The 16,601-nt window shown below is 46.6% G+C and overlaps 1 protein-coding gene across 1 annotated transcript; it reads right to left on the minus strand.

Annotated features, from left to right (window-relative positions):
- Window positions 1–6,829: 6,829 nt before the first annotated feature.
- LOC125536533 (leucine-rich repeat protein 1-like) lies at window positions 6,830–8,401 on the minus strand. Its single transcript, XM_048699768.1, has 5 exons — window positions 8,056–8,401; window positions 7,886–7,957; window positions 7,635–7,778; window positions 7,345–7,416; window positions 6,830–7,257 (listed from the first exon to the last, which is right to left on the minus strand). Exons 1-5 carry the CDS (start codon window positions 8,295–8,297, stop codon window positions 7,152–7,154), a joined length of 636 nt encoding a protein of 211 aa, XP_048555725.1. The 5' UTR covers window positions 8,298–8,401; the 3' UTR covers window positions 6,830–7,151.
- Between the last annotated feature and the right edge of the window lie 8,200 nt (window positions 8,402–16,601).

A 16,601-nucleotide genomic window follows, 5' to 3' on the forward strand; every position in this document is an offset into this window, starting at 1 on the left:
TAGGGTTTGTGTCTTGATCAGGAAGGCGCAGAGGACGACGACTCTCTGAAGATGGAATAAGGTTTTCCCGGCCTAGCCCCCGTTATGGCGATGCGTCTAGCATCGTTGGTAGGCATGTGGAGGTGCGTCTTCGGTGAATCTCTCTTTGGTAGATATGCTTGGATGTTGAATCTGGTCGTCGTTCGTCTATATTCGTGTGTCTTCAAGTTGGATCCTTCAGATCTACGCCACTCTTTATCAATGACGATTGTTGTTCTGGTGCGTTGGTCCTATGGGGACGTTAGCACGGCGATTTTCTGATTGTCTGCTACAACAAGTTTTGTCCGGCTCCGACGAAGGAGGAGCGATGATGGCGACGCATCTTCGGCTCGCTTCAGTGCTCGTAGTCGTCGCTAGGTGGTCTAGGGATCTGAGCCGGATGTAATTTATTATTTCTGGTGTTCTTTGTGGTAACATGATTGAAGACGAATAACGGACGTTTCTTTTCAACACGACGAGAAATGCATGCGCCTGACGCACGCATAAAGAGCTGAGGTTTGAGATGCGATAGTAGCAGACGTGGCTCGCTATCGTGTTCGTGTAGTGACCGCGCTCCAGCCGATGACAAAGAAGGGTCACGCAGGAGCACACCGCCACGGCCGGAAGAGAGTGAGCATTTCGCACGCATGCAAAAGAAGATTTGTCTCCGTCTATGCGCACGAGCTATATATACGCCTCTTTAGTCACGATGAAAATGCGACGTGAATCTTTTTTTTTGGAAGAATAAAAATAAAAGAATGCAGCACGATGCCAAAATGCTTGTGTGGAAAGCGGTGTGAGGATAACTATTATCGCGACAGTCGATGAAGAAAGAGCAGAAGGGAATGAAGTGTCACAGAAGCAAGCCATTCTGTAAGCAAAAAATATCGGTCTCTCCTAGCAATGGAAACCATGTGATTTGACAGCGTAGAGCAAGGGAGATCTGGCAACTAAGTTTGTTTACTCTATCTTCTTCCTGAAGTAATTGTTATTTTATTTATTTATTTACTCTGAGTTACTAGCAACAAGGGAAGGGCGAGACCGAGATGATAAAATAAACCGATCGAATGTGGTGGCGGTCATGATTAGTAGGAACGGGACGTCGATGGACGGGTGGGTGGGGATGGGTAGGCCCGTGCTTATCCAATCCGATCCGAGCTCGCTTTCGAAGCTTTGTTTGGTCCGTTTTGGGCGATCGGATGCGGATCGATCCTCTGCGGCGCATGCCCGTGTGCCGCTCCCCCGGCTTCTGTAGAAGAGAGTTGCAGCGCTCAGGAGCTGCAGCGGAGTGTGCCAGTGCGGGAGCGCCAGTGGTGTCAGACTGTCAGCGTGCTGGTAGGTGGTGGCGCCGCAGCGCAGCCCATGCCTGTGCCTGGCATCGATCGATCGATCCTTATCCTGCAGCTTGCACGTACGGACGGACGCATGTTGTTGCGCCAAACAATGTGTTGGATTTGGCCGGTGGTGGTGACTGCTGGCGGCTGCCATGGTGCGCAGGCCGGTCGTGCCGTGCGTGGGACTCGCGCTAGTCACGCACACCTACGTCTACGTCGTGGCGTCGGCGAGCAGGGCGATGCCCCCGTGTGTAGGTTACTTGAAAATGATTTGGGCGCCGGTGCGCGGCAGTGGCACCGAGCCGACGATGCAATCAAGGCAAACTTGGAACGAGCCCAAGACAGACGGTTATGGCTGTTCTAATTCGTGGGCGTGTGGCCATGCAGTACATTGCGTGGAGTTAGACGATCCGTGCATGCGTGCGACGGGACCATGGCCGGAGACAGAAGAGAAAATTAGCTAGGCTTGTTCTAATCCGGTTGGATAAGCCCGAGCCTCGGCTCCTCGACCGGTCGGTCGGTCTCGGCAGATGGCCCACGCATGTCACTGCACGACCATATGCATAGTTTGCCTATCCTCTACGACCGCCAGGCCAGGGGTGCGTAAAAAGCATCCGGGAGCTGGCCGTTCGCGGACTGGCCTCTTCAGGTCCATGGATCGTTCGTTCGTTCGTCGAATTTGACCCGTGATCGGCGATCAGCGACCGGACCGAAAAGCGGAAGACCTCCAGCCAAGCACGCCCAAGGCAGTACGCAACGCAGCGAATAGACTCACTCGATCAAAGCGGCGACTTGCTGCGATTCCGTTACGGAAAGTAAGTAGTAGTAATTCATCCTGTTGAATCATTGACGGCAACGTGCGATCAAACAATGTCTGGAGCTGGTTGTTGGTGAGGGTAAATGCTGGCAACAGCAATGGTGGGTTTCGGGCTGTTCGAACGTCCTTCGACTAGCCATAATGGATAGTAACATAGAATAGTAACATATGTGTGGTGTTACTCATATTACTACTAACTAGTTATGTTACTATATGCTTTTCTTTATTTATTTATTGCTTGCCATACCATTTATTCCGTCCAAATATGTGTGATGTTATTATCTATATTACTTTCATTGTGGGTAGTCTCAACTGCACATGACGCCTCTCTGCCTTTTTATCCCAGAGCACCCAATCCTCACCGGCAGACTTCAGGTTCGGTCGGTGTCGACGGGCACGCCGGGGCTGCACCGTGGTCGAGGTCGTCGCTTCCGCGCCTTGCTGGGTCGACCACAAGGCTCTCTGACAGCGTGTCTCTTGTCTTCGGTTTGCAGCGCGTCGTCGTCAGACAGGCCCTCTGACAGCGTGTTTGAGAGCTTGCTGGGTCGTGGTGAAGTTGGTTCTGGCCCGCCTACAGCTAGGTTCGGCTCGCCCAAAGCTTGAGCTCGGCAACGTTGGTGAGCTGATTCACACTAGACATGCCCTGAACGTTCAGCCGCGTGAGGCTTTTGGGAGTTCGGAGTTAGCACCAACTTTTTTTTTTGGCTTAGTTTGATATTTTCGCGATTCAGAAAAATGCCGTGACAACTTCACTCTTTGGAAAAATGCCGCTGCAACTTTGCAAAGCTTCTGATGTCATTATGCAAAATTCTGGACCAAAATACCCATGTCTCTTTTCTTGCTCTTCTCCCCTTAAACTTTTTCCACATCAAATTTTATGACTCGGCTGTTTCACAACAGACATGCCCTTGTGCAGGCGGCGAAGCCCCTCTAAATCCGGCGAGCCCACCCATTCTTCTTTTGCCGCTGCAAATTTTTGGCTGTTCAAAGAACCTCACACACAACTAGAATCTCAATCAAGACTTCTTCCCTTTGTGCTAGCCGGGAACTAATGTATAAATATATCGACCTATGTTTGCAAGTTGGCATATAAATTCCATTGCTCAGAGCATCTCCAACAAGCGCGCTAAACAGGCGCGCCGTAAATGTACCCATTTTAGCACGCGCAACCCGGCGGATGGCTTCAGCGGGCGCGCAATAACCGCACGCGCGATATGAGTAGTTGGGCGCGCGGCAGGAAGCGCTACCTCGCACGGTGTATTTGCGGCGCCCGCTTCCGCGCGCGGCACACTCGAGCGCTCTGTCTTCTCCCCCTTCAAAGCCCCGCGCGCGCCGGCGCCGACGACCCGCACCCATGGACCCACGCGCCGGCACCCCGCTCACCCCGTCCTATAGCCGCGACCCCCCCCCCCCCCCCCCCCCCCCCCCCCCCCCCCCCCCCCCCCCCCCCCCCCCCCCCCGGCCGCCGCCGCCGCGCTAAATACAACCAAGCGCTAGGAGATGCGTCCTCCTGGAACTCCGACGACGGGCGGTTCCTTGACGCCTACGCTCCGACGTCGGAGGAGGACATCACTGAGACAGAGTCCGAGTCGGACGAGTAGTAGTAGGAGAACTATCTACGAAACCAAATATGTAATAGGAGAACTATCTACGAAACCAAATATGTAGTAGGAGAACTATCTACGAAACCAAATATGTAGTAGAAAAAATTGAAATATAGCGCGCCTGCTGAAGCGGCGTGGGCGCGCTTTAATTGGCGGCGGCCGCTGGAGTCAGCGCACCGCTGCGTGCAAAAGCTGGCTAACCCGGCACTGTATCGCGAATTTTAACGCGTGGCGCGTTGCGTGGCTGTTGGAGATGCTCTCACAACATTGCACACAGACAGAGTGGTTTCTCTTGCAGCACATGGATGTTGGTTGATCTCGTAAAACTTTGCGTAAATCAGATGCTCAATTGCTTCTATCGATCACTTAAAAGAAGCTAGATTCTTTTTTTTTTGAGAACTCTTAAAAAAGAAGCTAGATGATGCGCTGACAGATGCAGACGAGAAGCAAGCCCACATCAACAAGATATGCAAAATTAATAAGCTCCGTGTTGGGGATACCCCGGGGATCCTATTTGGCGCGCATGTCGCTGGTTAGGGATAGCACACCCCTTGCTTTCCGCTGCGTACATTTGGGCCGGTCCAACTACCATGTTTTTGGTTTTTTCTTTTTTCTCCTTTTCATTATCGTTTTTATTTTATTTTCCTTTTTCTTTCTTTTCCTTTTTTGTGAACATTTTTTTATATTATGAAATATTTTGGAAATCATGAGCATTGTTTTTGAAATTATGAACACTGTTCAAATTAGTGATTTAAAAAAAATATTTTACATACATTTTTCGAAATTGTGAAAATATTTATGAAACTTGTGAATTTTTTTAAATCAATCGAATTTAGAAAAAAAATTGGAACAGTTTTTAGAAATTCGCAAACATTTCCTAACTTTTGCGAACATTTTATGAATTCATGAACAATGTTTCAAATTCACTAACATTCTTTCAATACATGAACATTCTTTACATACATTTTATGAAATCGTGAACATTTTTTAAATACACAAACATTTTTTACAATTTTCTGAACATCTTTCGAATTTGCGAATAATTTTTACAAATTCGTGATCATTTTTTTTAAGTTGCGAACATTGTATACATATGCGTCGTGTTTTGCGGGTTTAGTTAGTTGGCCATAGTTTCTCTTGATGTTCTAGAACATGTAGTTCGCACATATGTAATAGTCATTGGAGTTACATGTCTGGTCATCTATATATTTTGGTCAAATGCATAGTAATTTCTTTTCTATTGTACTGAACACCCATGTCTTTCATATATATCATTAACTATTTTTTTACTTTGTTCCTTCATTTGTGATGATAGATAAGATTTGCATTATTTGAAACAGAAATGGTAATTTGTATACACATATTCTCCCCTAGCTAACTCCTTCAACCCACACATCATTTTCTTAAAATCTCGGTGCTTCGCCACCTGTACTTTATCAGTTAAACTTTGGGCATGCTTTGCAATAATGAATATCTAGCGCCTTTTTACTATAGCAAAAACGGCGTGCATTTTTTTTCCTTCTGTTTGACTTGTTGGTTTTTGGCCACCCACCTTTGGATACTCTTTATGTCCTGTAACCGTTGGTGCATTATCAGCATTGCTATCAGCGAGATGTTTGTCTGGTTAGATATACATTCAGGCCAAGGAATATAAAATTGAGGGATATGGGCTAAAATCGTATGCCATGTAGTTGAGCATGACGGCAGATATGGACCAAGCATGTTGTGCTATTAGAAATAGGATTGACGATCCATACCAGCCCACAATACTAAATACTTCTTTTACTCACAAAAGATCAAAAAGAGATGGTGCTTGCAAATGGTTTGCTGTCAATAGTTTTTGTTCTTTCAGAAGTGCACATCTGCAAGTTAATGTCTGGCATGAATGCTCAGCTCATATGCCTGTATCGAAGCAACTCAACTCCATGATTATTTTTGAAGAGTTTTTGAGTAAACGGAAGGAATACCTTTGTCAGAAGTAGTATAGTTTCTTAGGGCCCCGCTATAAAATGTCTAAAAGCTCAGAACTTGTGTTTTTAAATCAGAGCAATTGACCTTTGTACTAGTTATGTTTTTTTTCCTCAAACACGCTCTTTGACTCTGAATCACACTAGCATCGAAAGCTTGTGTTACCAAAGTACCCCCAAAAAATACCGTGTACTATTATTCGTGGATTGGAACATTGTTTAGTGCTCCATTCTTAGAATAGGTGTGTCCCCCAATATGGCAAATAATACAACCAACCATGTGAATGCATGGTTGTCCAGTATCAAGCTGATCGGTCAACAAAAATGGTGCTGCCAACATCCTAGACTTATGGCACAGAGGTCGGGCCAATATAAGCTAAGCAAATTCCAGAACTATACTGGACAAAAATGTACAACTATAGCTTCAGGGCCCATGCATTGCATTCTTAGAGTTTTATAAGATACATCGTACTGCAGACTTTAATATTTAGCATTAAGTCGATTCAATGGTAAATATGGATTGGCTCGGAGTTTAATTCGACGACAACTTGGTATTTCTAGTAGACTGATATACGTAGATTTATCATGTAATTAATCCTGATTAATATGTAGTTATTGATCCGCTGAAAACGTGTGAACTACCCAAAGTGCCCTTAAACCCCAAATACGTACACTACAAGAATTTTGTTGTGGTATTGCGTAATTTGGGTTGTCGGATTATAAAATAAACGTCCAAAAATGATTTGATGTATTGTAAAAGGACTCTTACTTTTGTGTGAATGTAAAAATACTCTTGCGTTTGCATGTATATGTAAGCGTGCTCTGTCTCTTGCTACATGTTTCGACTCGAGGCTTACAAACACCCTCCTACTTACAAAGATATGTACAACAAAATATGATAATGACAACAACACGTCATGATTTCATACCTTGTAATGCTTCAGCCACAGTTGACTTTGCTTTGTACTCTGCTTAACAATCAATAAGAATGATTGTGTGCATCAGAATGATGCAGGGTCGGGGGTTTCAATCTCCTTTAAAACACACACACACACAATGAATGCAGTCAACTCAAGCACCCAAAGCAAAGAAACTCGCTGAATAGATTCGAGAGTAGTGACTCAAGCACCCAAAGCGGCACGGGAAGCATATATGTAACTCATCCCATCGATGGCAACAGCCAGAAACAAGCCCACAACGATCGATCTCGGCTTGTACACAACACATACATAAATTAGCCTGCCTGCTCTCTGGCACTGGCACACAGCTAAATTAACCTCGCTCACGAATCCACCTAAGTCGTGCATGCATGAACCGGCGCCACCCGATTCTCTGGCTGCATGCTAGTAGTAGGAGTAGGAGTACCCAGTTTATTCTTCACTCCGGCGGGCAGCCAACGCCGTGCATCGGCCTAGCAGTTGCTGCCCAGCCGCGGGTTGTCGGCGAGGCTGGAATTGATGTTCTTGAAGGGACCATCCGTCGGAATCGGGCCGCACAGATCGTTGTTTGACAGATTACTGCAAGCAAAACAATGGAGATGAAGATCACTGGATTAATTGATCGTCGAGAGAGAAGAGAACAACTGAGAAAATCGTCCTACGTACACGCTCGTCTGGTCGGACAGCCCATCCAGCTCGCTGGGGATCGGGCCGGTCAAGCGGTTCTGTTGAAGGTGCCTGCCAAATCATCATGCAAATGTTCAGACATCAGAGCCAAACTTGTTTTATCATGAGAATTCAATTTTTTTTGTTTTTGTTTTATCATGAAACTTGTTTACCAGACTTCAGACTTCAAATCCAATATTGTACTACGAGGCAATTCGATGCTTGAAAAGCAAAAACAAAAAACATGAAGAGAAGAAGAAGAAAAAAAAAACTGGAGATCATGGACTCACAGCTGTTTCAGAGACTTGAGTTTCGCGAGCGATGCAGGTATCTGCCCCGAGAGGCTGTTGTTGTGCAGGTGCATGGTGTTCAGGTTCTCCAAGTTGCCCAGCTCTTCAGGGATCGTTCCTTGGATATTGGTGTACGAAATCCACCTGTTCATTAGATGCCATAAGAGTTAATAGTACATTTTGATCCATCAACCGCGTCAACGGAACAATCGCTACGGGCAGAAACAGATGGGTTAGAGAGAGAGGCTCACAGTTTGGTTAGCTGGTCCAGCTTGCCCAGCTCCGGCGACAGAGGTCCAGTCAGGTTCACAAAGCCGATTACTCTGACAGAACAAAGAAACCCGTATTGAAAATCGGATGAAGTATACGACGGAACGGAAGCAGTATGGAAGGGAAGAAGGATCGGTGTGGCCTCACTCACATCTCGGTGACGCGGTTGGCCACGCGGTCGCAGGTGACCTGGGTCCACTCGCAGGGGTTCACCTCCAGGATCCAGGAACGCAGCGCGCCGTCAGGGTCCTGTAGGCCGCCCCGCAGGGCCAAGAGCGCGTCACGGTCGCTGTACAGGCCAGCCTCCGCGGGCGCCAGCAGCATGCTCGTCGCGACCGCCACGAAGATGGTCACCGCCAGGGGCACTCGGGCAACGGCCGCATTGGGCGCCATGGGGACTGGGGCGGGGAGGTGGTCTGAGGGGAGTGTGGGACGAGCACGGCCGGTGTTGTGACTTGTGAACTTGCGAGCTGTGCTTTGGTTTGATGGGGGGCGGGGGGTTTATAGGGGAAGGAAGGTGCTGGCGACGGGGTGGTGGTAGTACGCGTGTGAACTCCTACTCCGCCTCCTTGTCAACACTGTGGCATGGGAAATCAAATGCTACGTGCAGCCCAAAATGGTTAAGTTTTGGACAATGGCAGCTGGCCACCTTTGAAATGCTACGAAATGGTGAACTTTTTGGACAATGGCAGTTGGCCACCTTTTCCTCCGGAAACACCGGTTTAATTTGGACTTATCATCGTTGTTAGAGTAATATGTCCGGTCATATATAACTGTTGCCATTTTGATCGCATCCATTATGCAATATGCATAGTAGTTTTTTGACAGTTATTGAAGTGTACTCTGTGAAGTCATGCACTCATTTTGCTCCGTATGCATGGCTTCATATATAACCTCAAAAATCTTGGACAATAGTCGATAGCAAAATATTTCTGTTGTGTGAGTCATATGTGAACATGGCATCTTACAACGCATCTGAAGCTGTGAAGCAATGTATATATTCTTGTCCATGTATATATTCGTGGAGTTATATCCCTGTCCATGTATATATTTTGGTGAAATACTCCATCCATTCGTAAATATAAGTCTTTTTAGATATTTTAATATAGACTGCATGCGGAGCAAAATGAGTGAATCTACAGTCTAAAGTATATCTATATACATCCGTATGTAGTCCATATTAAAATCTTTAAAAGATACATATATTTAGGAATGGAGGGAGTACATAGTAATTTCTTTTTCTACAGTACCGAACATCTATGTTTTTATGGGTATTATTAACTAAAATAACTACTCCATCCGTTCTTATTTACTCCGCGTATTAGCTTTGGTTAAAGTCAAGCTTTGTCAAGTTTACTAAATTTATAGACAAAAATATTAACATATACAATAACAATTCAATGCCATTAGATTCATTATTGAATGTACTTTCACATCATATAAATTTGTTATGATACTATTTATATTCGTTTCTATAAACTTGGTCAAACTTTAAGAAATTTGACTTCAGTCAACTCTAATATGCAGAGTAAATAAAAATGAAGGGAGTACATAGTTTCTTCATGTGTGATGAGATAAGATTTACATTATTCTTTCCTAGCTAACTTTTTCAACCCACACATCATCCTCTTAAAATCTCGATGCTTGGCCACCTGTAGTTGGTGGTAAAACTTTGTGCATGCTTCGCTATTATGAATATCTAGCGGTTTTTTCACTCTAGAGAAAATTCTAATTTTCTTTTCTGTTTGACTTATTGGTACTTGGCCACCCACCTTTGGATACTCTTGATGTCCTGTAACCGCGGGTGCATTTATAGCATGGCTAAGTGAGATGTTTGTCTGCTAAGATATACATTTATGCCATAAGCAGAGTGATTTTCTTTCTATGGATTCTAAAATTGGGGGACATGGGCTATGCCATGTATTTGAGCGTGGTGGAGGGACTGAGGGACATACCATGAATTTGTGCTATTTAAACAGAATTGACAATCCATGACAGTCGACCATACAAAATACTTCCTCCGCCTAAAATTAGATGACGCTCAAACGGAGTCTAAGAAAGAAGATTTTTGCAAAAGCTTAGCTGTTAATAATTTCATTCTTCAGTTCCAGAAGTGCACATCTGCAAGTTATTACTTGGAATGAACGCCTCATATGCCTATATCAAAGCATCTGACCTGTTAGAAGCAGTTTGTAGGGCCTGCTATAAAATGTTAAAACGCTCAGAACTTGTGTATTTTTTGAAAATCCAAGCAATTTACCAATTACCAGCTATGGTTCTTTCCTAAATCAGGCTCCTTGATTGTGAGCCGCACTAGCATTGAAAGCTTGTGTTCCGCTCAACATGGCAATATTCTCAAAGTACCAAAAAATACCATGTATTATTACTCCATGGATGGAACATTGTTCAGTGCTCCATACATAGCACAAGAATACCTCCCAAAATGGCAAATAATACAACCATCCTTGTGAATGCAGAGTTGTCCAGTAGTCAAGCTGATCGGTCGATAAAAATGGTTAGACCTATGGCACATGGGTCGGGCCGATATTAGCTAAGCAGATTCCAGGACTGAACTGAACAATAATGTATAGCTACCCGATATCTTCGTTTAGCTACAGGGCCAATGCATTGCGTTTGCGTGTATGTGCAGGCGTGCTCTGTCTCTTGCTACATGTTTCAACTCGGGACTTTAGAATCATCCACCTAATTACAAAGATTTGTATAAAATTATATTACAATTACAAAACAACACTTCGTGGTTGAATGGAGCGTTCTCTCTGGCGTGCAAATGTACCATTGAAGATGCTATTACCGCATGGAAAGCTTGCATCAGGAGCACTTGAGACAGACCAAAACAAGGAATTTCGGCACCTAGCTACCATCGGCCCTTGTAGGTTATGTGGCCGGGACATTGAGGGTTCGTTCAATGATCTTATTGCTTGCCCTCAAGCAAGAAGTGTCTGGCAAGTCATGCGTACAATTTGGCCTTTGCCTCACCTGTCATAGTTTTGGTATTATATAACTTTTATATTTGCCGACATGATTTTTGTGCGCGTGCATTGTGGTTGGTTGTATGCATCATAACTACGTAGAAATCGAGTATGTGCTCGTTATATTTGTATCCTCTTGATGCTTTATTTTGAGCCAATAAAATTCATCTTTTTCAAAAATGTATATGAGTTGTGTTGCATAATTGCTGCTTGATCCTTTTTGTTTTGTCGTGCCTTATTGGAACACTGTTGATGATAATCACGGCTCAATATTTACAAAGGGACGAGAAGAAGTGGCTCTGTGAGAACACCCGGAAGGAGACCACGAAGTCAGACCGCGAGCATGAGCCGAGACATAAGCAACCAACCAACCGGCAATCCCGAGTCGTTGTCCTTCGACCGCTCGCTCCCCTCCTCGCCGTCGTCCAGACACCCGCTCCGATCCCCTCTCTGTCTTGGACTAGTTCTCACCCCACGACTGTTGTCCCCCTGCCCCCTGGCATGCCCGACTCTCCTACTCCCCTTTCATCGTCGATCACCCGTTCTCCCGTGGCGACACGACCCTCCCCTCCCACCGGCACGAACTCATGTGGGTTGTGGGACATAGGCAAGCTCCACCCCGAGCCCGAGGACCCGAGGCATCAGGCACTCTTTTTAGGAGGAGCATAGGGTGAGGGACCTCCTATATGCCGCTCTTAGCAGCAAAGTGCTGACGTTTCACATAGGGGCAGCTAACCTAGGCCAGCCCATTTGAAGTGGCACCCGAATGCACGTTCGCGAGATGAAAAAACTCAAAAAAATAAGAGCGCGCTTGCGCCACAACTCAAACCCGCGACTTTGTAGTGATTGGCGCGTTGTGCTACCCACTGCGACTGAGAACCTCTCATGTTAGATTTGTAGTACGACACTTAAAGAAACATAAGACAGCGCTTAAACAACAATTCACAAAAAATCCCAAAAACTATAGCCCGTGTAAGGGGTCAAATCGAGGATCTCCTGCAACTGAATTTTTCAAAATTACAAACATTTTCTTCAAAACGAGAACATTTCTTGAATTTGCAAATAATTTTTGAAAAAGATGAAGAGTTTGATGATGAGAACAAATTTGGAAAAGGTGAGATTCTTATTTGAATTTGTGAAGAAAATTTATAAAATTTTGAACATTTTTTGAAATTCCCGAATAGTTTTTGAATTTGTGAACAAAATTTAAAATATGAACATTTTTTGAATTTGCTAACAAAATTTGAAAACATTTTTTAATTGTGAACATAATTGAAAAATGCAAACATTTTTGAATTTGTGAATAAATTTTAAAACATGAAATTTTTAAAATTTGTGAACAAAATTTGAAAATGGAAAATTTTTAAATGACGAACATATTCTGAATTTTAGAACAAAATTTTAAAGTCCAAAAATTTTTGGAAACACGAACAATATTTTAATACATGAACAAAAGATTTGTAAAACATGACCATTCTTTGAAATTCCAGATGATTTTTTAAATAATGCGAACTTTATTTGAGTTTATGAACAATTTTTGAAAACATGACCACTTTTTAAATTTTGAAAGTTTTTAAAATAAAAAACATTTGAATTTCTGAACAATTTTCAAAACATGAACTTCTTAAAAAGTGAAATAAACTGGAAAAACTAAATGAAACGAAAAAGAGAAAAGAAAGAAAAAAGGAAAAGAAGAAAAAGAAACAGAAATGAAAACGAAAAAAGAAAAAGAAATAAAGGAAAAACAGTGAAAAATCAAAAAGAAACAGGAACACCTGTAAAAGAAACAAAGACCAGCTGGGTAGGTGTGGTTTAATCGGCCGGCCATTTCTAGTGCTGCGGGGTTCCTGCTGTGCTTTGCGTCGACAGTTCGACGCAAGGAGCGGCGGATAGGGCTTGCAAGGGGTGAGGACACGAAGGTGGAGTGTTGGGCATTCGGTGTGGACACTATTTAATTTGCTGGGCCATTCACAAATATTACGTCGTACAAAAAATTTCCTACAATTCGGGGTCTGCCACTGAGGTCCACCAATGGACTCGGCCAGATTTTATGAAAAGCTATAGCAAAGCTAAACCTCATCTAGCATTTTCCTTAAAATCATGGAAAGGTAAAGAGAAAATAAGAATAAAATCATGTATTATATCATATATTATATATCACATGTACGTGGTATACACATATTCATACATAAATAAATTGAGCATTGATCGGGCATCCTAATTCAGTAACTAAGCTTTGCATCAACGCATCGCTGCAGTAAAGGGAGGAAAACAGTTGAGCTTCTTTGGGTCCCTTTATCAATTTTAAGTTGTGATTGTCATCAACAATGTTCCAATAAGGCACGGGAGAAACAAAAAGGATCAAGCAGCAATTATGCAACGCAGCTCATATACTTTCTTTCTCAAAAAAAAGATAAATTATATTGGCCCAAAATAAAGCATGAAGAATATAAAAATATAAAAATCACATATCCGACTTCTGCATAGTTAGAATACACACAACCAACCACAACGCACGCACACACAAAAGCATACCGGCAAATATAAAAGTCATATAAGACCAAAGCTTGAAAGTTATGTGCAGGCGAGAGAAAAAAAGCCAAAGCTATTAGATCCGTGGTCGACAAACTACAATAATGGCCGCATCAATCATCTCATGACACTACACAGGCGACAAGGTTTTTCAACAGCGACGCTTTCAGGAAAGGAGTGAAACTCAAGCGTCGTCCTCATCGGATGTAACCACCAAGGTCAGAATTTAGGTTTTCACCCTAATCAATCCGAGCATATCCGAGAAATGCCTTCAGCAAGGTAACGACGTAAAAGAAACATCGTCATTGGCAGGTATAACTAGCTTGGGTTAGACCTAGGTTTTCACCTCGAAGCTCGAAACTGGATGCTTGAAACATCAAAATTACTTTTCCGTGATACCAACAGCTGCATGTGATGTGATTGCTGCTGCTATCCATCCAATTCAAAGTGATTATCCATAATTTACATCTCACCACGAAAGTCAATCACTGAATCTTGAGAGATGAACACTCCTGAAGATCGTTCAATGGCCATAGTTGTCGTGGAGGCGTAGGGGCCTAACCGCAGCTGTACATCTGCCCGGCTCCTCCGTCACAGTCGTGTGCCTCCATGCTGTTGGGAGCCGCCTCTCACGCCACTCCAGCCATGGCACAGCGCCCCCACCAACCGCTTACAGATCGGCGCCCCTATTGGTCACCGAGCCCCACGGCCCAACAAGACGCAGCGCTGCTGCGAGAGAGCGCCTCGCCGCCGCTGTCGGCCATGCGGGCTTCACTAGGTGGCGTCCTTCGCCGACAGCGTGGCAGGAGTAAGAAGGTGAGGGCGCTGACGGCGCTAGGTTGAAGACGTGCTCATGTCGCCCCTGGTAGGACGACACGTGGCTAAGCGTTTTTCTCGGATCGTCTCGAAGGTTGGTTGGTTGACACGGCTAGGCCGGCCAGCTACTATAACTTGGGAACCCCCCGCAGCTCGTATACTACAGGGAGTATTACCAACCTCTCTGCTTCTGTCAGTAAAGGCGAAAGTCTTCAATCCTTGAGAGAAAGCAAATATATATAGTGTTAACATGTGTAAGGTCTGGGTTTTGTATGCCATACATGTAGTGTGTCTTTCCCTCTGTATTTACCTGCATTTTAGGAGACAAGACACCGGTTGCATCCTTTATACCTATATATATGTGCCTAGTGCACGATTAATCATTTATCGATGCACCAAATCATTCTCTATATGATATTTATCGCAAGTCGATCTCCCCGCTTTCGCTAACCCTAGCTCTAGCCGCCGCCTGGGGCCGCCGTCGCCGCCCACGCCGCCACCGCTACCCACCTCCCCGCCACACCGCCCTCCAGCCGTGCCGCCCTCTCCACCCCACCGCGCGCGCCCTCCCGTCGCGTCGCCCGATCCACCTCGCCGTGCCGCCCCCCTTCACCACCTCTTCGCCACCATGTTGTCCAACACCTCCACCTACTTCAACCCCTTCGCTGTCGACCTTGCGGAAATCCGCAACATCAACGTCCATGCCCGCGTTCCCGTCATCCTCGACGCCTCCAACTTCACATACTTTGCGTGGAAGACGTACTTCACGCTGCTCTTCCGCGAGAACAACCTCGTGGATCATGTGGATGACACCGTTTACTCCCGCGCCATGGTGGATGACACTGAGTGGACCGCGATCGACGCCACCATCATCAGGTGGTTCTTCACCACCATCTCCAAGGACCTCTTTCACAAGGTCGCGAGTGCGGATGACGCCGCCCGCGCCTTGTTGGTCAAGTTGAACGGCCTTTTCACCGACAACAAGCTTCAGCGCCGCGTTTTTTTACAGCAGAATTTTTTTGACTGTCACCAGGATGAACAGTCCATTGATGACTACTGTCGCCGTCTGAAGACGTTGGCGGATGAGCTCCGTGACATTAGCGCCAAGGTTTATGACGACCTCCTCCTCAGGACGCCCACTGCCAGCCTCAACGAGGACTTCGGCAACGCTACCTCCAACTTCACCTTGATGCTGGAGCCCTCCTTCCCTAAGTTTGTGGGGTACTTGCGGTTGGAGGAGCGCCGGATGAAGGGGGTCAAGAAGCGTGTGCAGCATCACGCCCTCGCCGCCGGCACCTCCCATGGCGCCCCACCACCGGCCGCCCCACCAGCGCCGCGCCAACAGCCGCCGCCCCCCGCGCCTCCGGGGTACTTCCCCCTACCGCCCATGCCCCCCGCCCCTCCCGCTGCCCCCCAGCAGCCAGGTGGCGGGCGCCGCTGCAACCGCCGCGGGGGCGGCATCAAGCAGCAACAGGCGCCGGGGGGGATGGGGGGCTCGTCCGCAACAGCAGCAAGTCAACCCTTCATGGACGTACGTCACCAACCCGTGGACCGGCGTTGTCCACGCATACTCGATGCCGGTCCCTCAGGCTCCCGCTCCGGGCATCCTTGGACCTCGTCCAGCGAGCCACCAGACCCTCTTCGCCGCGCAGAACGCCGCTCCTACAGCGGCTACGGTGCCACGCCTCAGCTCCCGCCCGCCTACGGAGGGTTTTACCCTTCTCAGGTGCCATCGCCGTGGGACCCGGCCCTTCTCGCCGCCCTACACTCCATCCCGTCACCGAGTTCCTACGGTGGCGGTGGTGACTGGTACATGGACTCGGGCGCCACCGCTCACACGACTGCTCATCCCGGTAACCTCACGTCTGCCACTGTTGTTCATACTCCCACTCTGTCGGAGGAAATAGTCATGGGTAGCCTAGCCGGCTTCCCCTGGCCCTTCTGAAAAAATTACGAGCCCGTCCGGCTCTCAAGGATCCAAGACATGGGGCCACCTTCCCCATGCTGGCTGTCATCCAGACCGGCTTTCGGAAGGCGGCCCGACTTTAGCCCTCATGAAGAAAGCCACGGGAGGGCCAACTTCGGGAAGCCGGCCGTGAGAAGGCCGACTCCAAGAAGCCGGCTCCCATAAAGCGGTCGAGACCGTACCCTCAAAGTTTTCACCCACCTAATGGCGGTGCGACGGGGCGTGGCTACAGTGAAGCCTGCCACCCCCGAATCCCGGAGCACGCCTGGCATAGCGTGCCGTACGGAGTAGGCGTGACCCGTCCGACGCGGCACTGTTGCCATGTTGACCTTGGTGTCACCCACGACGGGCCTCCAGCGTGGCCCACGGACGGTGGGCCCCTTCGTGCAGAGA

The sequence above is a fragment of the Triticum urartu genome, chromosome 1, assembly GCF_003073215.2.
Source record: "Triticum urartu cultivar G1812 chromosome 1, Tu2.1, whole genome shotgun sequence".
Lineage (NCBI taxonomy): Eukaryota > Viridiplantae > Streptophyta > Magnoliopsida > Poales > Poaceae > Triticum > Triticum urartu.

What these genes read in the sequence shown, in the direction of transcription:
- LOC125536533 (XM_048699768.1), bottom strand. Translation starts at nt 8,297, where the DNA reads ATGGCGCCCAATGCGGCCGTTGCCCGAGTGCCCCTGGCGGTGACCATC. An exon ending in GCCAACCGCGTCACCGAGAT is followed by an intron (nt 7,958 to 8,055) that starts GTGAGTGAGGCC and finishes TTGTTCTGTCAG; the next exon opens with AGTAATCGGCTTTGTGAACC. An exon ending in CTGTCCGACCAGACGAGCGT is followed by an intron (nt 7,258 to 7,344) that starts GTACGTAGGACG and finishes TTTTGCTTGCAG; the next exon opens with TAATCTGTCAAACAACGATC.